The 22313-nt window shown below is 39.5% G+C and overlaps 2 protein-coding genes across 2 annotated transcripts in view; both read left to right on the forward strand.

Moving 5' to 3' along the window:
* The first annotated feature begins 2333 nt into the window (after positions 1-2333).
* Positions 2334-15159, forward strand: LOC117453091 (protein LTV1 homolog). Its single transcript, XM_034091962.1, has 7 exons — positions 2334-2502; positions 3586-3717; positions 5792-6025; positions 7526-7613; positions 10440-10572; positions 11399-11618; positions 15133-15159. The coding sequence occupies exons 1-7, from the start codon at positions 2500-2502 to the stop codon at positions 15157-15159; spliced, it is 837 nt and encodes a 278-aa protein (XP_033947853.1). The 5' UTR covers positions 2334-2499.
* Positions 15160-19298: 4139 nt separating this feature from the next.
* Positions 19299-22313, forward strand: part of LOC117450721 (protein LTV1 homolog) — a 35965-nt gene continuing 32950 nt past the window's right edge. The window contains 2 exon segments of the mRNA XM_034088648.2: positions 19299-19467; positions 20549-20680. Of these exon segments, the coding sequence (XP_033944539.1) occupies positions 19465-19467; positions 20549-20680 (135 nt within the window). The 5' untranslated portion in view covers positions 19299-19464.

The following is a 22313-nucleotide window of genomic DNA, read 5'->3' on the forward strand; positions in this document are numbered from 1 at the left end:
GTAAAAGTAGAAGTACTCAGATATTGTACTTGAGTAAAAGTAGAACTCAGATCTTGTTCTTGAGTAAAAGTAGAACTCAGATCGTGTACTTCAGTAAAAGTAGAAGTACTCAGATCTTGTACATGAGTCAAAGTAGAAGTATTCAGATCTTGTACTTGAGTAAAAGTAGAAGTACTCAGATCTTGTACATGAGTCAAAGTAGAAGTACTCAGATCTTGTACTTGAGTAAAAGTAGAAGTACTCAGATCTTGTACTTCAGTAAAAGTAGAAGTACCAGAGTGTAGGAATACTCTGTTACAGTAAAAGTACTGCATTCAAAATGTTCCTCAAGTAAAAGTAGAAAAGTATTCTCATCTAAATATAGTGAAAGACAGTAAAAGTAGTCGTTGTGCAGATTGGTCCATTTCAGAATAATATATATGATATGTTTTATAATGATTGATCATGAAAGTGTTCTCAAAGCTGGTGAAGGTGCAGCTAGTCTGAAGTACTTTGTAGACTGCAGGGTAGCTCGTGAAGGTGCAGCTAGTCTGAATGACTTTGTAGACTGCAGGGTAGCTGGTGAAGGTGCAGCTAGTCTGAATGACTTTGTAGACTGCAGGGTAGCTGGTGGATTTACTCCAGGTGGAACTAAAGTCTGATTCAACACTTGATTATATTTCACATCATTCATCCACATCTGTGAAGTAACTAAAGGTATTAAATACATGTAGTGGAGTAAAAGTACACCGTATACTTCTGAATTCTAGTGAAGTGGAAGTACCAAGTATAACATGCAAATACTCAAGTCAGTAACTCAAAAAATGTCTTCAGTACAGTACTTGAGTAATTGTACTTAGTTACTTCCCACCTCTGCCTAATGTTAACCTCTTTATATTCAGTTATCAGTTAAATCTACAGCAACGCATCATATTCAATAAGATCATAATATGTTGATAATAATAGTACTTTTATGAGCTCACTAAACTTATCATTTGACCTCAGCTTTACTCACTGAAGCCAGTGTGTGATCGGTGTCTGTTTGGCAGGCACGTCCACACCTTCCTTTTCCTCCACACCTTCACTTCATGGACAGGAACCCAAACAAAGCAAGCATTCAAACCCTTACTCTGCAGGTTATGAAGTATTGCTAACTGAATAACTTCACCTTATAAGGAATCCTTTGCATGGAGTGGAATGACAACAATGAAGACAAAAGGTCATGCATGTAAAGTACAACAATATATGCATATACATGTAGCCTACAATGAATTACTATATTTTAGCTGCTGAAACATTTCAAAAGATGATAATGAAATGTACCTAAATATGAGCATTGTTATTTGGAGCCTATGTTCATATATATCTTTATATCCACAGCAATAAAATGCATCATACTCATAAATTAAGCTGTAATATTAATCCTCGAAGAGCAATCATTTATCAATCAATCAGTCAATCAATCAATCAATCAATCAATCAATCAATCAATCAATCAATCAATCAATCAATCAATCAATCAATCAATGTTTATTTATATAGCCCAATATCACAAATGTTCCATTTGTCTCAGTGGTCTTCACAGTGTGTACAGAATATCAGTATGACAATACGACACCCTCTGTCCTCAGACCCTCTGTCCTTAGACCCTCTGTCCTTAGACCCTCACATCGTACAAGGAAAAACTTCCGGAGAAAACCCACAGTTTAAAGGGAACATGGGAGAAAGCTCAGGGAGAGCAACAGAGGAGGGATCCCTCTCCCAGGACGGACAGACGTGCAATAGATGCCGTGTGTAAATTGAGAAGATAATACATTTACAACATAGGTAGTCCATGTGTTTATAATAGCAAAACACGTGACTTGGAAAATGTACTGCAAAATTAATACTTTTACTTTTCAAACATTGAGTACATTTAGCATACTTTCACACAAGTAGGGTTTTGAATACAGGATTTTGAGATGAGTATTTTCACAGTATACCATGAGTACTTTTATTATTTTAGTTAAGGATATTAATTATTTTATTAACTGTTTTTTTGTTTTACTAATGGTTTTTGTGTATCCACTAGGTGGCGGTAATGAGCTTACACGCCGTTTTTTCAACCTTCAGTACATGAAAAGAGAAAGACTACTATGGACTATACCAACAATACACGGTGTAGAGCGAATACAAACACACTCTACAATTAAATGAATTACATTATAAATACAAACACAATCGACCCATCATTCACCCACAATCCATAATTGATCAGTATTCAAACAAAACGAAGAAATATCCCGTATTATATCTTAAATCATATTAATATCGTTTTCAACCCCCCCCTTGGTCTCCGCAATGGTTCTTTCCAGTAATGGTAGCAGCAGCATGGTGAAGGGAAGCCAGCGTGGATAAACAACAACAACGACACTTTGTGGATTTAAACTGTTAGTTGTAATAACAGCCACCTGTAGTTTGACATTTGATCATCTCTAAACCCGATTAGTCAAAGAAAATTAGCAGAGACTCCGTTACACAATGGTAAGATGAGGTTTCTAACCTAAGCTAATCTGCAAGCTAACTGCGGCTACCGTCACTTGTCCGTGTGTGGTGCGTTCATGAGAAAAACACTGTTATGATGGGAAATATCACCGTCAACTAAGTATATGTTATCGTATTGTACTTACATAACTTCATTAAGAAAGTTATAGGCTTGAATAAAGTTGTATTCTTCCCTGTTGTTTTGGTAGCAAGCTAACCCAGGTGTTTAAAGTGAAGGGAACTTGGTAGAAAATGATTTAACTTAACTACCACCAAAGATACAGAAGATACCTGTTATAGTTTGTTTATATAACGTAACTTTTAATGTTTAAATGTGTTGTTTATTCGACAAAGTGTTGGCATATTGAGATACACAGAAGCCCATATATGTGTGCTGTTAGGTAGTTGTTAAAAAGCAAACATAATTGTAATAAAGTACCTTCACCATTAAGGTTGTTTACTTATTTGCATACAGTTTGTTAGTTGACCTATAGCAATGTATCGTATTCAATAAGATCATAATATGTTTGAAAGAGTAAACTTAACATTGCTTTACCAAGTAGAAAAGGGTGCCAATATTAGATCGCGAATCTATGTTATATACAGTATAAGGCATGGATCTCAGATATATATATATATATATATATACACACAGGTTTCAGTCAAGAGCATGCTGTTTTGCAAGGGCTCTAACTAATGACAATCTATCAATTAATGTCACGTATTATGGTCTTTCAAATCTCACAAAGTAGTAGAAATGTCCATCCCAGTTTCAATAAGTTCAGTTAAAATGTCTTGTTTTGTCAAAGCCTGAAATATTCAGATAGATATACAATAAAACAGAGAAATATGCTATTTATGAGTCGGAAAACAAACATTTCTGCATGAAAATGTATAAAATAACAGCCAACAGTGTGAACGGGTAAAGTCACTTTCAGAGTATAAAAGCAGAATCCTCAGTGATGGATTTCTACAGCGGGAAATCCTCCTGTCCCGTCCTTTTTCTGTTTCATTTAAGACTCTCCTGTTATATATATTCACCAGCGATCGGCACTAATCCCCTCCTCTCTCTGTCTCTCACAGCCTCATCGAAAGAAGAAGTCGTTCATCGAGAAGAAGAAGGCGGTGACCTTTCACCTCGTGCACAGGAGTCAGAGAGACCCGCTGGCTGCCGATGAAAAAGCCCCTCAGCACGTCCTGCTGCAGACCGGAAAGGTACACTTTAATAATAATCTTTATTTGTATAGCACCTTTCAACAAGTGCAGTTCAAGGTGCTTCACATAGACATTTCACAGAACATTGATATCACACAGAATACAGTTACCAGTAAAAGACTTAAGAACACACTAAAAATAGCAAATGGTAGACATATAAAAAAATACATTTTAGATTAAGGTACAACGATGAAACACACACAATCAGATGACAGGTTCAAATGCATTGAGAAAGTGCAACTTTAACTGTTTCTTTTATTAAATGTCATGTTACTCTCTGTTCGTAACTGGCATATAAAAAGAAGAGTAACCTCAGGGGTTCATTCGCTTTCTGACTTCAGGCGCAGGAAGAAAAGCCTTGAACGTGCAGCCCCTGGTCGGGAATGTCTGTGTTAAGAGCACTGTTTTAACATTACGTTACATGTTAGTCACTTTTATCCAAAGCGACTCGCATACATTCAGTACTGTGAGCAATCACAGCAAGTGGCCCAGGGACACAACGACATGCTGACTGCAGTGGGAGTGGGACTCAAACTTGCTACGCCCTGATTCCAAGTTCAGCGCACTATCCACTGAGCCACGGCCATCCCTTTAAGATTATTAAGAAGCTGTAAGAAGTTGAAACTCTGCTTGTGTTCTGTTATCTTTCCTGTCTTGGTAATATCAAGCGACTGCTCAGGTGTATTTAGCAGCCTCTTAAATGTGAGCGAACAGACGGCATGTATTGTTATTACATCAATATTTTGATATGAAACTAGTTGTAGTCTTACAAAAGTGTCTTAACAATCTACACAATAATCAGATAATGTCATTTTCTGAACTGCTTTTCTGGCCTTTCTATGAATGTAATAGATACACATGTCATTGTAAACAGTCAACCCTAACATAATGTTGCAATATCAATATATGTGATTTTCTCATGAGTTGGAAACGTCTTATCAAAGCAATTCAAAGTGTATTTATATACAAAACATGTTTGTGTCGGTGGGCGTTACAGACGAGCAAACATTCATTACAGAGCTAGGAGATAAATACAATTACAGGATAATAATCAAAAGTCAAGATAGTGTAACATACAATATAATGAGGTAAAATACGATAACATGTCGGACCCAGGAGGCAAGCATAGGGACTAGGATGAGAGGAGGATGTGGCCGCAGGCAATAAGACTGAAACTATTTCACAACATTCATCTGCTACTGAGTAATTATTTATCTATTATCTAATATATCATTCCAATAACTCGTATATAGACTCGTGTTGCACTATTCCACTTTTTCCCCCTCACTTTTCTTAGAACTATTTTTCTTTTGTATTACTTTTATATATATAATATACTTTAATATTGCTTTAATATTATCTGCTTATCTGTATTATTGTGTTGCATTGTTGGAGAAGCCTGATTTTCAACGACATCATTACTCTGTAGCGCTGTCAGTCTGACAATAAAGAACCTTGAACCTCAAATGGCTCCTGCGGGAATCGCCCCAAAGTATTGAATGTATGTAAGTTTGGATAAGAGTTTCTAACAAGTGCGGTGGTGGCGAAGTCGATAGGGACTTAGCTTGGCAACTGTAAGGTCACCAGTTCAAGTCCCGGCAAGACCAAGTGGCTACCGAGGTGTCCCTGAGCAAGGCACCGTTCCCTACACTGCTCCCCGGGCGCCGTTCAAAATGGCAGCCCACTGCTCCTAACACTAGGATGGGTCGAATGCAAAGTATAAATAAAGTATATCAAATCAAGTGACATGTCATGTAATCTGAAACCAGCTCTAACTATAGTCTTTATTAAAAAGCCTCTCTTGATGCTTCTTTTGTTTTTATACTTTTTATTCATCAGCTTATTTCATTTAACAGCACTTTGTTCTATTAACTCTCATGTCTCCGTACGGTACGAGCAGAATCACAACAGAAACGATACAGACTAATTAAAGGCCTCCTGCCACTCGACCCAGATCAGCGCTTCCCTCACGGGGCTGGAACAGAGGGGTATCGGGGACTAAAAGTAGCATGATGGGAGATCTTGAAGCTGAAAGTCCAATGAAAGCAAGATAATGAAATGTGTTGTTCCTCAGGTGGACGTGGACAAGCAGCTGGAGCAGCAGAGGGAGTTTGGAGTGTTCTTTGACGATAACTACAACTACCTGCAGCACCTGAAGGAGCCGTCGACCCCCTTTGAGCTGGTGGCCGCCCGCACCTCACACACTAAAGCAGGGAAGACTCCTCTCAAGGATGAAGAGGAAGACAAAGATGATGATGAGGAGGAGGACGACGATGAGGACAGAGAGGAGGGGGTCACTGTCCTGCCTGTAAGTGAACTCAGAAACATTCAAATCCTGGGAACGTCTCTCGCTGACGCTGCGTTCACACCGGACGCGATGTTTGGGGCGTTGATGCGAATGTCGCGGTGCGATTGAGGCGATTGGAGGGGGCCGCGACAAACGCTCGAGTTGAACAAATTGAACTTGAGCGTTTGTCGCGCCCCCCTCCAATCGCCTCAATCGCACCGCGACATTCGCCTCAAATTCCCGTGACGCGATCTCGCGGTAGCCAGGCGGGGTGAGGCTCCCCGCCTGCCGTCACTGACGTAGAACCAGAACACATCAGCCGTTAGCTGTTAGCCTCAGAGCTCACAGCTCCTCATCTCTGTTCAGAAACTAGACAGAAGTTAAACCAGTCCAAACCACAGACTGCCTGTGTCATGGAGAATACAGTCGCTGGTTTATTTATGTCTGTAGGCCGTTGTTGTGAGTGTGGACGGTCGGAGCATATACTGCGTTAGCTTAGCCGATCTCCGTTCAGAAAACACGCATTCTAAAAGGGTGTTCGTCTGCCGTCTGTCTGCAGACTGGTCAAAGCATTAATTCATGGTTTTTACTAACCGGTATCAGTATGTGTTACTTCGGCATCATTTAGAAACGATTAAATCACGGTCAAATATGTTCATCTTGTTGTAGTTGTCGCCCCCGAGCCAGCACGTCTTGTTTGAATGATGCGAGTAAACACAGCCGACAGCCGCAGCGAATATTCGCATTGCGTCCGGTGTCAGCTGGAATTGGGTTTGAGCATCTTTTCAAATATTTTTGACATCTTAAAAAAGCTGTCACGTTTCAGATTATGTTGCCCAGGTTTGTCCTTTTTCAATCGGTTTGATTTCAAGGTTACTTAAAAGCTACTAGTGACGTTTGGTGGAGAAAGTACTGTAGGCAGCCGAACTATAAATAACTAGTTTTTTGTTTTGTGTGGATGGCGACACCGTGTGGACATTCATGAGGAACTTTTAAAAGACATTAACATATGTTTTCACCTATAGTCCCAGAACTGAGAGGAATAGACACAAATATGTGTCTTCGAGATGCAATAGTCCAACATGTTGCCGTCTAAGTATTATTCTAACATTGTAGCGGCCAAAATCATACAGAAATATAACAGATATTAACTTAAACACTGGCAGACAATGGCCAGACAATAATATCTGTGTGTTTATTTATTTCCATAAGCCACTATCATTAACAAAGTAACAGGTTTCCTCTCTATTTCCTAAAGCCATGAGCCTACTGGTGCTCGACTCCCACCTCCACCTGTCTCCATTATGTACACCAGGGGTGCCCAACCAGTCGAGATGTGTCTAAAAATAGAACAACAATATTCTGTTTTATAATGTCCGATAACATAATCTTCCTGTGCCAGAATAATGCACTTGAACGCATCTGACGGTAAGCTGTAGAAGTCTGTGTACATTCAGACGGTCGGTTGAACCCAAATGAAAAGCTTCTCTAAACTGCTCCCTGTGTTTCTCCGATGGACAGGCGTCCACGCTGAACCTCCCCTCCTCCGTGTTCGCCTCGGAGTTTGAGGAGGAGGTGGGTCTCCTGAACAAAGCCGCTCCGATCTCAGGTAAACATGCTCGGCTTTAAAGGTCACCTATTATGCAAATACTCTTCTTCATGTCTCTTCTACATCAACATGTTGTCCCCTCTTCTCCATGTCTCTTCTACATCAACATGTGTCCTCTCTTCTTCATGTCTCTTCTACATCAACATGTGTCCCATCTTCTTCATGTCTCTTCTACATCAACATGTGTCCCCTCTTCTTCATGTCTCTTCTACTTCAACATGTGTCCCCTCTTCTTCATGTCTCTTCTACATCAACATGTGTCCCCTCTTCTTCATGTCTCTCCTACATCAACATGTGTCCCCTCTTCTCCATGTCTCTTCTACATCACAACACGTGTCCCCTCTTCTTCATGTCTCTTCTACATCAACATGTGTCCCCTCTTCTCCATGTCTCTCCTACATCAACATGTGTCCCCTCTTCTCCATGTCTCTTCTACATCAACATGTGTCCCCTCTTCTCCATGTCTCTCTACATCAACATGTGTCCCCTCTTCTTCATGTCTCTTCTACATCAACATTTGTCCCCCTCTTCTTCATGTCTCTCCTACATCAAAATGTGTCCCTTCTTCTTTCATGTCTCTTCTACATCAACATGTGTCCCCTCTTCTTCATGTCTCTTCTCCATCAACATGTGTCCCCTCTTCTCCATGTCTCTTCTACATCAACATGTGTCCCCTCTTCTTCATGTCTCTTCTACATCAACATGTGTCCCCTCTTCTCCATGTCTCTTCTACATCAACATGTGTCCCCTCTTCTTCATGTCTCTTCTACATCAACATGTGTCCCCTCTTCTTCATGTCTCTTCTACATCAACATGTGTCCCCTCTTCTTCATGTCTCTTCTACATCAACATGTGTCCCCTCTTCTCCATGTCTCTTCTACATCAACATGTGTCCCCTCTTCTTCATGTCTCTTCTACATCAACATGTGTCCCCTCTTCTTCATGTCTCTTCTACATCAACATGTGTCCCCTCTTCTTCATGTCTCTTCTACATCAACATGTGTCCCCTCTTCTACATCAACATGTGTCCCCTCTTCTTCGTGTCTCTTCTACATCAACATGGTCCCCTCTTCTTCATGTCTCTTCTACATCAACATGTGTCCCCTCTTCTTCATGTCTCTTCTACATCAACATGTGTCCCCTCTTCTACATCAACATGTGTCCCCTCTTCTTCTTGTCTCTTCTACATCAACATGTGTCCCCTCTTCTTCGTGTCTCTTCTACATCAACATGTGTCCCCTCTTCTTCATGTCTCTTCTAACATCAACATGTGTCCCCTCTTCTTCATGTCTCTTCTACATCAACATGTGTCCCCTCTTCTTCATGTCTCTTCTACATCAACATGTGTCCCCTCTTCTACATCAACATGTGTCCCCTCTTCTTCGTGTCTCTTCTACATCAACATGTGTCCCCTCTTCTTCGTGTCTCTTCTACATCAACATGTGTCCCCTCTTCTTCATGTCTCTTCTACATCAACATGTGTCCCCTCTTCTTCATGTCTCTTCTACATCAACATGTGTCCCCTCTTCTACATCAACATGTGTCCCCTCTTCTTCGTGTCTCTTCTACATCAACATGTGTCCCCTCTTCTCCATGTCTCTTCTACATCAACATGTGTCCCCTCTTCTTCATGTCTCTTCTACATCAACATGTGTCCCCTCTTCTTCGTGTCTCTTCTACATCAACATGTGTCCCCTCTTCTCCATGTCTCTTCTACATCAACATGTGTCTCCTCTTCTTCATGTCTCTTCTTCATCAGCATGTGTCCCCTCTTCTCCATGTCTCTTCTACATCAACATGTGTCCCCTCTTCTTCATGTCTCTTCTACATCAACATGTGTCCCCTCTTCTTCATGTCTCTTCTACATCAACATGTGTCCCTCTTCTTCATGTCTCTTCTACATCAACATGTGTCCCCTCTTCTCCATGTCTCTTCTACATCAACATGTGTCCCCTCTTCTTCATGTCTCTTCTACATCAACATGTGTCCCTCTTCTTCATGTCTCTTCTACATCAACAGTGTCCCCTCTTCTACATCAACATGTGTCCCCTCGTCTTCGTGTCTCTTCTACATCAACATGTGTCCCCTCTTCTTCATGTCTCTTCTACATCAACATGTGGTCCCCTCTTCTTCATGTCTCTTCTACATCAACATGTGTCCCCTCTCTACATCAACATGTGTCCCCTCTTCTTCGTGTCTCTTCTACATCAACATGTGTCCCCTCTTCTCGTGTCTCTTCTACATCAACATGTGTCCCCTCTTCTTCATGTCTCTTCTACATCAACATGTGTCCCCTCTTCTTCATGTCTCTCTACATCAACATGTGTCCCCTCTTCTACATCAACATGTGTCCCCTCTTCTTCGTGTCTCTTCTACATCAACATGTGTCCCCTCTTCTTCATGTCTCTTCTACATCAACATGTGTCCCCTCTTCTTCATGTCTCTTCTACATCAACATGTGTCCCCTCTTCTTCATGTCTCTTCTACATCAACATGTGTCCCCTCTTCTCCATGTCTCTTCTACATCAACATGTGTCCCCTCTTCTACATCAACATGTGTCCCCCTCTTCTCCATGTCTCTTCTACATCATGTGTCCCCTCTTCTCCATGTCTCTTCTACATCAACATGTGTCCCCTCTTCTCCGTGTCTCTTCTACATCAACATGTGTCCCCTCTTCTCCATGTCTCTTCTACATCAACATGGGTAATGCTGCAATGATCTGTTTGGTGTTTCAGCCAATCAGAGACAGGCTCTGTATATATCTGAGACCTGTTGATGAAGAACAGTATAATAGGGGACCTTTAACATTTTCTAAATTCCCTCAGGACCGCGGCCGGACTTGGACCCCGACATCGTGGCCGCTCTGGACGAAGACTTCGATTACGAAAACCCCGAAAACCAGCTGGACGACGACTTCATCATGAAAGCAAACGTGATGTGTGGAGCAATGGAAGTAGAGTAAGTGATCAAATCTAAATAATCTCTACACATTTTCCCTGTTTCGACTTTCAGTGGGTTTGGAAGCACCTGCAATTATTTTCATCATCAATTCATTTCATGATTATTTTCTCGACTAATCCAGTAACCTGTTTGTTCTATAAAAAGTCAGAAAATAGTGAAAATGTTCCAAGCCAGTTTCTTGAACTTTAAAATGATGTATTTGAATTAGGGCTGTCAAACGATTACAATTTTTAATCAGATTAATCACGGCTTAAAAAATTAATTAATCAGATTAATCACCATTCGAACTATGTCCAAAATATGCCATTTATTTATGGATATGTTGTGGTGGGAATGGAAAGATAAATGAAAGATGGCGGATATATCCATTTAACATACAGATCTATGTTTATTATAAAAATGTTCTGCATGTCAAAATGAAAGACAGCCCACACGCCTATCAATCATCAAACCGTTAGGGTCTTAATTCATTAACATGCGTTAAATGCGTTAAATATTTTAACGCAATTAATTCAAAAAATTAATTACCGCCGTTAACGCGATTATTTTGACAGCACTACTTTAAATCTATAATTGTGTCAGTCTCAGATATTCATTATGATATAAAAGAGAGACACAAACTGCATGTCTGCCTGGGAAATGACTGGGAGTCAACGGTTAAAATGTAAACCAGATAATTGTTCTGTTCCCGACTCATTGGTGTCCCTTTAACTCCAACACGATTTAACTTATTGTCTGAATAAATGCGTCGGCTAAATGTAATGATTTTTTAATTGGTGATGCAATTTGTTTGAGGATTTTAAAATGTTTGCCTTTTTGCCAGAGGTGGCGATGAGGAAGATGAAGATGGTGACGGGTGGGAGGACACAGACGAGGAAGGAGACGTTGACTCAGAGTTTTCGGACGAGGACGGAGAGCGACGCGCTAAAGAGTTTCTTTTCATGGACGAGGAGACGAAGAGTCGCTTCACAGAATACTCCATGTCCTCGTCGGTGATGAGGAGGAACGAGCAGCTCACCCTGCTGGACGACCGCTTCGAGAAGGTTTATTCTTTATTACTTATTCTCTCACATTCCCCTTTACATCCATTAGTACTCCAATTCAGATTAACAGTTTCTTCAACCCTTATGTTGTGTTCGGGTCGGGCGATTCATGACATTACATCACTTGTTAGACGCTTTTATCCAAAGCGACGTACATACTCAATACTGTGGACAATCCCCACAGGGGCAATTTGGGGAAGTGTCTCAGGGACACAACGACATGAGGCGCGTTCACACCGGAGTACTTTTCCCGCTTAATTCCGTTAGTGCCTGGAATTTTGCGTTCACACCAAAAAGAGTACTTACTTACAGAACTTTTATCCCCATTTTTAGTGCCTGCTCGAGAGGTGGGACTATCCTGGGGAGAGAAAAGCGATCTGTACTTAGTTCCATGGGGGTATTAAGTGCTGGGCACTAAGTATGGCAAAGTACTTGGTGTGAAAGCGGCTATGCTGACTGCAGTGGGGTTTGAACCTGTGACCCCCTGATCCGAACACCTACGCACAACCCACTGGGCCACACACCTCCATTTAACGATTCAAGTTAAAATGATATAATAACTACGCTCTAGTGTTTTTTTATCTGAACAAGGCTTCATGATATCCTCCACAACAGCTATATAAACACTTCAAAACTGATTTTGATAATTTTAGCCAAGTCTGAAGGTCTCTAAAAAAAAAAGTGTATCATTTGGTGTTCGGGTCTGGGGCAGAGTCACCCGATGCAGGCCAGAGTTCTGCATCGGGTGACCCGCAAAAAAGGTGATTCGCGGGTGGTATTTTTTCAAACGCTATTTTCCGGGTTCGGTTCTGGGTAAAACAAAGATGATGCGGTCGCGGGTATTGCATAATAAAATATTAAAATAATAATAATTTAGTTTAATGTTTAAATCCTCAGACCTCTCCCCCGCGGGACCGTGCATAATCATAACCTCTGCAGCGCATCAATCTGCTGCTGAGCGCGCCACATTCGAAATGGCTGAGGTGATGCTCTCTAGCGGAGAATACAGCATTTTCAATAACACTTCCTCAAGAGCGAAATCCACCGTCTGGAGGCTGTTGGTTCCTAGATGGAGGAAATAACCAACATCCCACGCTTTTTGAGACAAATATGCAACTGCGTGTGTTAATAATTGCACGTTTTCACTGCCCATATATATGCGGGTTCGGGTCAGGTTGCGGATCTTGTGCCGACGGGTCGGGTTGCGGAACTAATTGGCAATATGTGCGGGTAGGGGGCGGGTTCGGTATTGCACGTCGCGGGGGCGGGAGCGGGTCTTGAAAATCAGACCCGTGCAGGCAGAATTGTTGAGGGTGACTCACGATCACATTTGGCCCAATCAAGATTCATGTTTGACTTTAGACACCCCAGCCCCCCCTTCATCCACTGTAACAATAATTTAAATCTTTTTGGGGGAGATTGTATTCTAATAGTCTATTGTAGTCAGATAACGTAATGATCCACTGTCTTCACTATAGGAAATATAATGAGGGAATTGAATCACATGTTTACTTAAATATGTGGTGTAATGTGTTTGGGCCATAACATTAAATTACTACAGGACTGTACGGTTATGAATGCATTATAAGTTAGTTATGATGTAGTAATATTGGATGATAGTCATTCTTTTTGAGTGTTTTGGACTGAGATAAATCATGGGTCAAAATGTACCCGCGAACACCATGAACGGGAACAGCTTTCGAACACAACACGAGGGTTAAGAAGGGGTAGAAGGTAGAAGGTCCCAAATCCAAGAAGTTCAACATGAGAATAGGGGTGCAACAACTAATTCAGTCGTCGATTCGTTGGTGACGTCATCACGTGCGTTTTACGCGCCGTTAAGCTACAACGTTATCGGTACTGGAGATATTTAAAAAATATATGTGATGTATTATTGATACAAAAACATTATATCGCAGTCTTAGTGTGGCCAGCTCGTTTATAATGTGTAAAAAGACAAACAAATGCGTCTATGATGTATTTTCGATCAGACGAGATCTCTCTCCCTGGTCTGTGTGGGAGGGGGCGGGGCCGTTTACACACACGCGGCTGCTCCATGCAGCAACACACACACGGCTGCTGCATGCAGCGGAGCACTGCGGAGAGAACGCCGCTCCGAGGTGTTGTTAAACTTTGCGCGTCTCGATGTGGAGAATGCAATAAGAGTTCAGAATGTGAGGGCGGTAACATGAGCAGGTTGTCTAAACATGTATCCAAAGTGCTCCACATTCAGACGGAGGAATGCACCGGGTTCCACTGTCTTTCTAGCAGCTCTGTAGCCCCGTCCACGAGGAACGTTTCCACCTGTTCTGCATGCTAGCAGCAACACACGGAGCTAACTCAGTTATACAAACATGGGTTAATGATTAGAGGAAACTGAGGTATTTAGTTTGTTAAAGTTTCAGCTATTCTGTTTACAGTTCTGTCATCACATTATTTATTATTTGCTAAAACACTGTTTTTTTTTTATGTGAAATATTATTTATTTAATTTAAATAAAAAGCAATGTTCATTTTGTTCACAATTTGTTAAGTTAATTTAATAATATGTATTTTTGAATCAAGTATTCATCTTTATTGTCTTCATTGTTAGTTTCCACATGCCTAAAACAACCTCAAGCTACATCTAAAAGTTGTTGGCTAAATAAGAGCGTTTGAGAAATTGGCAAGGCGTACAGTAATAGTCCGAATAGAGTGTTAAATTAAACACTTAAAGAGTCAGTGAACATATGGTCCTTATCTCAGCGTGTTAAATTAACACTTAAAGAGCCAGTGAACATATGGTCCTTATCTCAGTGTTAAATGAACACTTAAAGAGCCAGTGAAACATATGGTCCTTATCTCAGCGTGTTAAATGAACACTTAAAGAGCCAGTGAACATATGGTCCTTATCTCAGCGTGTTAAATTAACACTTAAAGAGTCAGTGAACATATGGTCCTTATCTCAGCGTGTTAAATTAACACTTAAAGAGTCAGTGAACATATGGTCCTTATCTCAGAGTGTTAAATTAACACTTAAAGAGTCAGTGAACATAGGTCCTTATCTCAGCGTGTTAAATTAACACTTAAAGAGCCAGTGAAACATATGGTCCTTATCTCAGAGTTAAATTAACACTTAGAGGCAGTGAACATATGGTCCTTATCTAAGAGTGTTAAATTAACACTTAAAGAGGCAGTGAACATATGGTCCTTATCTCAGCGTGTTAAATTAACACTTAAAGAGCCAGTGAACATATGGTCCTTATCTCAGCGTGTTAAATTAACACTTAAAGAGCCAGTGAACATATGGTCCTTATCTCAGCATGTTAAATTAACACTTAAAGAGTCAGTGAACATATGGTCCTTCTCTCAGCATGTTAAATTAACACTTAAGAGCCAGTGAACATATGGTCCTTATCTCAGTGTTAAATTAACACTTAAAGAGCCAGTGAACATATGGTCCTTATCTCAGTGTTAATTAACACTAATGCATTAACATGCGATCTGATTGTATTGTGTCTTTATTTTCCTCACAGTTCCTGATGTTGTCGATGAACGTCTGAGGAGGAAACAGAAGCCTTCACAAGAACAAAGTGTGTGTTGAATATTCTCTGTCACGGTGCATCTTTCTGTTTCTTAATGTGAGAGTCTGCAGGGCTGGAACTTCGGCATCAAAATGTTAACATTTGCCGAGTCATACTTTTGGATTGAAAACGTGTTTTATTCTCTCTGCTCTCGGCGTGAATGGAAATAAATGTTGAATAAAGTGCATGGCTTGAATGTGCAAATATGCTACTGAGTTGGATCATGATTTATTGTCTTAGGACTCAAACTGAGACGGTCAGTTCCACGGAAAGTGTGAGCAATGAAAGCTGCTGTTTTTTTAAATTTTAATTGTTATTATTTACAAGAGAACAACAACACATTTCATTTTGATAAAACTTGGCAGTCATCTTGTTATTAGACCAGTTTTATTGGACGTGTCTTGTTCATATGGAGTTGTGATATATTGAGATCCATATAACGTATTAGTGGATTTCACGTTACAACATGTTACACATAAGACAACATTTTTAACTCAAAGTCGACCTTCCAGATGTTTCCAGCTTTCTCAGTCGATGGATCTGTCTTGGACCCCTTAAGGAAACTCCGACCCTCCATTGGTTTTATTACAAGAGCTGAACACATTTCCAAAAGTGTAATATATTGTACATTTGCTTTTAGCAGTCCCGAACTATTTGCACGCAAGCAAGAAGTACTTTAAAGAACTTTAAGTTGTACACACTTTGAATACATTACAAAGACCTCCAGATGATGCTTGATCAAGAACTTGCAGTTGGAGTTTAATCAAAATACAATGAAGCGTTTACATTCAAGATTCACAGACTTATTGTCACGTTATAAACACAACGACAGTGTCATGCAATGGATGAAAGACGTAGGTTCCTCAAGGTGCAATTACACACTTTGATAAAAATGAAATCAAATAGAAAAGTACAAAGTTGAAGGCAAACCGAAATGTAAACAACACTGAAACGCAGAGTTGGAGAAGAGCCAAGTTCATGTGAAGTGATGTTCTCTGTAAATACTTGGAAGTGTACGACACACTGCAGGCCTTTTCTTGGAATACACGTCACAGCAGGAACATTCATTGTTAATGTCTGAGTAAAGTTCAATTGTTAAGGTTCTGAATCTACTATGAGAAACGTATTCTCCGTCCAACGTGCACTCGGTGTTTTCCCCTCATCTAACATCAGGTGGGAAAGGTTTCCAGTTTCATCGACACCGTGACCTTTCCTCGAGTACTTCACTACTGGGGTGTCCTGGGTCAGAGGTGGAAGAAGTACTCTGATCTTGTTCTTGAGTAAAAGTAGAAGTACTCAGATCGTGTACTTCAGTAAAAGTAGAAGTACTCAGATCTTGTACTTGAGTAAAAGTAGAACTCAGATCTTGTTCTTGAGTAAAAGTAGAACTCAGATCGTGTACTTCAGTAAAAGTAGAAGTACTCAGATCTTGTACTTGGGTAAAAGTAGAAGTACTCTCTCTTGTACTTGAGTAAAAGTAGAAGTACTCAGATCTTGTACTTGAGTAAAAGTAGAACTCAGATCTTGTACTTGAGTAAAAGTAGAAGTAGTCAGATCTTGTACTTGAGTAAAAGTAGAAGTACTCTGATCTTGTACTTGAGTAAAAGTAGAAGTACTCAGATCTTGTACTTGAGTAAAAGTAGAACTCAGATCTTGTACTTGAGTAAAAGTAGAACTCAGATCATGTACTTCAGTAAAAGTAGAAGTACTCAGATCTTGTACTTGAGTAAAAGTAGAAGTACTCAGATCTTGTACATGAGTCAAAGTAGAAGTATTCAGATTGTGTACTTCAGTAAAGTAGAAGTACTCAGATATTGTACTTGAGTAAAAGTAGAACTCAGATCTTGTTCTTGAGTAAAAGTAGAACTCAGATCGTGTACTTCAGTAAAAGTAGAAGTACTCAGATCTTGTACATGAGTCAAAGTAGAAGTATTCAGATCTTGTACTTGAGTAAAAGTAGAAGTACTCAGATCTTGTACTTGAGTAAAAGTAGAAGTACTCAGATCTTGTACTTGAGTAAAGTAGAAGTACTCAAATCATGTACTTGAGTAAAAGAAGTAGAAGTACCAGAGTGTAGGAATACTCTGTTACAGTAAAAGTACTGCATTCAAAATGTTCCTCAAGTGAAAGTAGAAAAGTATTCTCATCTAAATATAGTGAAAGACAGTAAAAGTAGTCGTTGTGCAGATTGGTCCATTTCAGAATAATATATATGATATGTTTATAATGATTGATCATGAAAGTGTTCTCAAAGCTGGTGAAGGTGGTGCAGCTAGTCTGAAGTACTTTGTAGACTGCAGGGTAGCTCGTGAAGGTGCAGCTAGTCTGAATGACTTTGTAGACTGCAGGGTAGCTGGTGAAGGTGCAGCTAGTCTGAATGACTTTGTAGACTGCAGGGTAGCTGGTGGATTTACTCCAGGTGGAACTAAAGTCTGATTCAACACTTGATTATATTTCACATCATTCATCCACATCTGTGAAGTAACTAAAGGTATTAAATACATGTAGTGGAGTAAAAGTACACCGTATACTTCTGAATTCTAGTGAAGTGGAAGTACCAAGTATAACATGCAAATACTCAAGTCAGTAACTCAAAAAATGTCTTCAGTACAGTACTTGAGTAATTGTACTTAGTTACTTCCCACCTCTGCCTAATGTTAACCTCTTTATATTCAGTTATCAGTTAAATCTACAGCAACGCATCATATTCAATAAGATCATAATATGTTGATAATAATAGTACTTTTATGAGCTCACTAAACTTATCATTTGACCTCAGCTTTACTCACTGAAGCCAGTGTGTGATCGGTGTCTGTTTGGCAGGCACGTCCACACCTTCCTTTTCTCCCACCTTCACTTCATGGACAGGAACCCAAACAAGCAAGCATTCAAACCCTTACTCTGCAGGTTATGAAGTATTGCTAACTGAATAACTTCACCTTATAAGGAATCCTTTGCATGGAGTGGAATGACAACAATGAAGACAAAAGGTCATGCATGTAAAGTACAACAATATATGCATATACATGTAGCCTACAATGAATTACTATATTTTAGCTGCTGAAACATTTCAAAAGATGATAATGAAATGTACCTAAATATGAGCATTGTTATTTGGAGCCTATGTTCATATATATCTTTATATCCACAGCAATAAAATGCATCATACTCATAAATTAAGCTGTAATATTAATCCTCGAAGAGCAATCATTTATCAATCAATCAGTCAATCAATCAATCAATCAATCAATCAATCAATCAATCAATCAATCAATCAATCAATCAATCAATCAATGTTTATTTATATAGCCCAATATCACAAATGTTCCATTTGTCTCAGTGGTCTTCACAGTGTGTACAGAATATCAGTATGACAATACGACACCCTCTGTCCTCAGACCCTCTGTCCTTAGACCCTCTGTCCTTAGACCCTCACATCGTACAAGGAAAAACTTCCGGAGAAAACCCACAGTTTAAAGGGAACATGGGAGAAAGCTCAGGGAGAGCAACAGAGAGGGATCCCTCTCTCAGGACAGACAGACGTGCAATAGATGCCGTGTGTAAATTAAGAAGATAATACATTTACAACATAGGTAGTCCATGTGTTTATAATAGCAAACACGTGACTTGGAAAATGTACTGCAAAATTAATACTTTACTTTTCAAACATTGAGTACATTTAGCATACTTTCACACAAGTAGGGTTTTGAATACAGGATTTTGAGATGAGTATTTTCACAGTATACCATGAGTACTTTTATTATTTTAGTTAAGGATATTAATTATTTTATTAACTGTTTTTTTGTTTTACTAATGGTTTTTGTGTATCCACTAGGTGGCGGTAATGAGCTTACACGCCGTTTTTTCAACCTTCAGTACATGAAAAGAGAAAGACTACTATGGACTATACCAACAATACACGGTGTAGAGCGAATACAAACACACTCTACAATTAAATGAATTACATTATAAATACAAACACAATCGACCCATCATTCACCCACAATCCATAATTGATCAGTATTCAAACAAAACGAAGAAATATCCCGTATTATATCTTAAATCATATTAATATCGTTTTCAACCCCCCCCTTGGTCTCCGCAATGGTTCTTTCCAGTAATGGTAGCAGCAGCATGGTGAAGGGAAGCCAGCGTGGATAAACAACAACAACGACACTTTGTGGATTTAAACTGTTAGTTGTAATAACAGCCACCTGTAGTTTGACATTTGATCATCTCTAAACCCGATTAGTCAAAGAAAATTAGCAGAGACTCCGTTACACAATGGTAAGATGAGGTTTCTAACCTAAGCTAATCTGCAAGCTAACTGCGGCTACCGTCACTTGTCCGTGTGTGGTGCGTTCATGAGAAAAACACTGTTATGATGGGAAATATCACCGTCAACTAAGTATATGTTATCGTATTGTACTTACATAACTTCATTAAGAAAGTTATAGGCTTGAATAAAGTTGTATTCTTCCCTGTTGTTTTGGTAGCAAGCTAACCCAGGTGTTTAAAGTGAAGGGAACTTGGTAGAAAATGATTTAACTTAACTACCACCAAAGATACAGAAGATACCTGTTATAGTTTGTTTATATAACGTAACTTTTAATGTTTAAATGTGTTGTTTATTCGACAAAGTGTTGGCATATTGAGATACACAGAAGCCCATATATGTGTGCTGTTAGGTAGTTGTTAAAAAGCAAACATAATTGTAATAAAGTACCTTCACCATTAAGGTTGTTTACTTATTTGCATACAGTTTGTTAGTTGACCTATAGCAATGTATCGTATTCAATAAGATCATAATATGTTTGAAAGAGTAAACTTAACATTGCTTTACCAAGTAGAAAAGGGTGCCAATATTAGATCGCGAATCTATGTTATATACAGTATAAGGCATGGATCTCAGATATATATATATATATATATATACATAACAGGTTTCAGTCAAGAGCATGCTGTTTTGCAAGGGCTCTAACTAATGACAATCTATCAATTAATGTCACGTATTATGGTCTTTCAAATCTCACAAAGTAGTAGAAATGTCCATCCCAGTTTCAATAAGTTCAGTTAAAATGTCTTGTTTTGTCAAAGCCTGAAATATTCAGATAGATATACAATAAAACAGAGAAATATGCTATTTATGAGTCGGAAAACAACATTTCTGCATGAAAAGTATAAAATAACAGCCAACAGTGTGAACGGGTAAAGTCACTTTCAGAGTATAAAAGCAGAATCCTCAGTGATGGATTTCTACAGCGGGAAATCCTCCTGTCCCGTCCTTTTTCTGTTTCATTTAAGACTCTCCTGTTATATATATTCACCAGCGATCGGCACTAATCCCTCCTCTCTCTGTCTCTCACAGCCTCATCGAAAGAAGAAGTCGTTCATCGAGAAGAAGAAGGCGGTGACCTTTCACCTCGTGCACAGGAGTCAGAGAGACCCGCTGGCTGCCGATGAAAAAGCCCCTCAGCACGTCCTGCTGCAGACCGGAAAGGTACACTTTAATAATAATCTTTATTTGTATAGCACCTTTCAACAAGTGCAGTTCAAGGTGCTTCACATAGACATTTCACAGAACATTGATATCACACAGAATACAGTTACCAGTAAAAGACTTAAGAACACACTAAAAATAGCAAATGGTAGACATATAAAAAAATACATTTTAGATTAAAGGTACAACGATGAAACACACACAATCAGATGACAGGTTCAAATGCATTGAGAAAGTGCAACTTTAACTGTTTTCTTTTATTAAATGTCATGTTACTCTCTGTTCGTAACTGGCATATAAAAAAGAAGAGTAACCTCAGGGGTTCATTCGCTTTCTGACTTCAGGCGCAGGAAGAAAAGCCTTGAACGTGCAGCCCCTGGTCGGGAATGTCTGTGTTAAGAGCACTGTTTTAACATTACGTTACATGTTAGTCACTTTTATCCAAAGCGACTCGCATACATTCAGTACTGTGAGCAATCACAGCAAGTGGCCCAGGGACACAACGACATGCTGACTGCAGTGGGAGTGGGACTCAAACTTGCTACGCCCTGATTCCAAGTTCAGCGCACTATCCACTGAGCCACGGCCATCCCTTTAAGATTATTAAGAAGCTGTAAGAAGTTGAAACTCTGCTTGTGTTCTGTTATCTTTCCTGTCTTGGTAATATCAAGCGACTGCTCAGGTGTATTTAGCAGCCTCTTAAATGTGAGCGAACAGACGGCATGTATTGTTATTACATCAATATTTTGATATGAAACTAGTTGTAGTCTTACAAAAGTGTCTTAACATCTACACAATAATCAGATAATGTCATTTTCTGAACTGCTTTTCTGGCCTTTCTATGAATGTAATAGATACACATGTCATTGTAAACAGTCAACCCTAACATAATGTTGCAATATCAATATATGTGATTTTCTCATGAGTTGGAAACGTCTTATCAAAGCAATTCAAAGTGTATTTATATACAAAACATGTTTGTGTCGGTGGGCGTTACAGACGAGCAAACATTCATTACAGAGCTAGGAGATAAATACAATTACAGGATAATAATCAAAAGTCAAGATAGTGTAACATACAAATATAATGAGGTAAAATACGATAACATGTCGGACCCAGGAGGCAAGCATAGGGACTAGGATGAGAGGAGGATGTGGCCGCAGGCAATAAGACTGAAACTATTTCACAACATTCATCTGCTACTGAGTAATTATTTATCTATTATCTAATATATCATTCCAATAACTCGTATATAGACTCGTGTTGCACTATTCCACTTTTTCCCCCTCACTTTTCTTAGAACTATTTTTCTTTTGTATTACTTTTATATATATAATATACTTTAATATTGCTTTAATATTATCTGCTTATCTGTATTATTGTGTTGCATTGTTGGAGAAGCCTGATTTTCAACGACATCATTACTCTGTAGCGCTGTCAGTCTGACAATAAAGAACCTTGAACCTCAAATGGCTCCTGCGGGAATCGCCCAAAGTATTGAATGTATGTAAGTTTGGATAAGAGTTTCTAACAAGTGCGGTGGTGGCGAAGTCGATAGGGACTTAGCTTGGCAACTGTAAGGTCACCAGTTCAAGTCCCGGCAAGACCAAGTGCTACCGAGGTGTCCCTGAGC

Source organism: Pseudochaenichthys georgianus, chromosome 1 (genome assembly GCF_902827115.2).
Source record: "Pseudochaenichthys georgianus chromosome 1, fPseGeo1.2, whole genome shotgun sequence".
NCBI lineage: Eukaryota > Metazoa > Chordata > Actinopteri > Perciformes > Channichthyidae > Pseudochaenichthys > Pseudochaenichthys georgianus.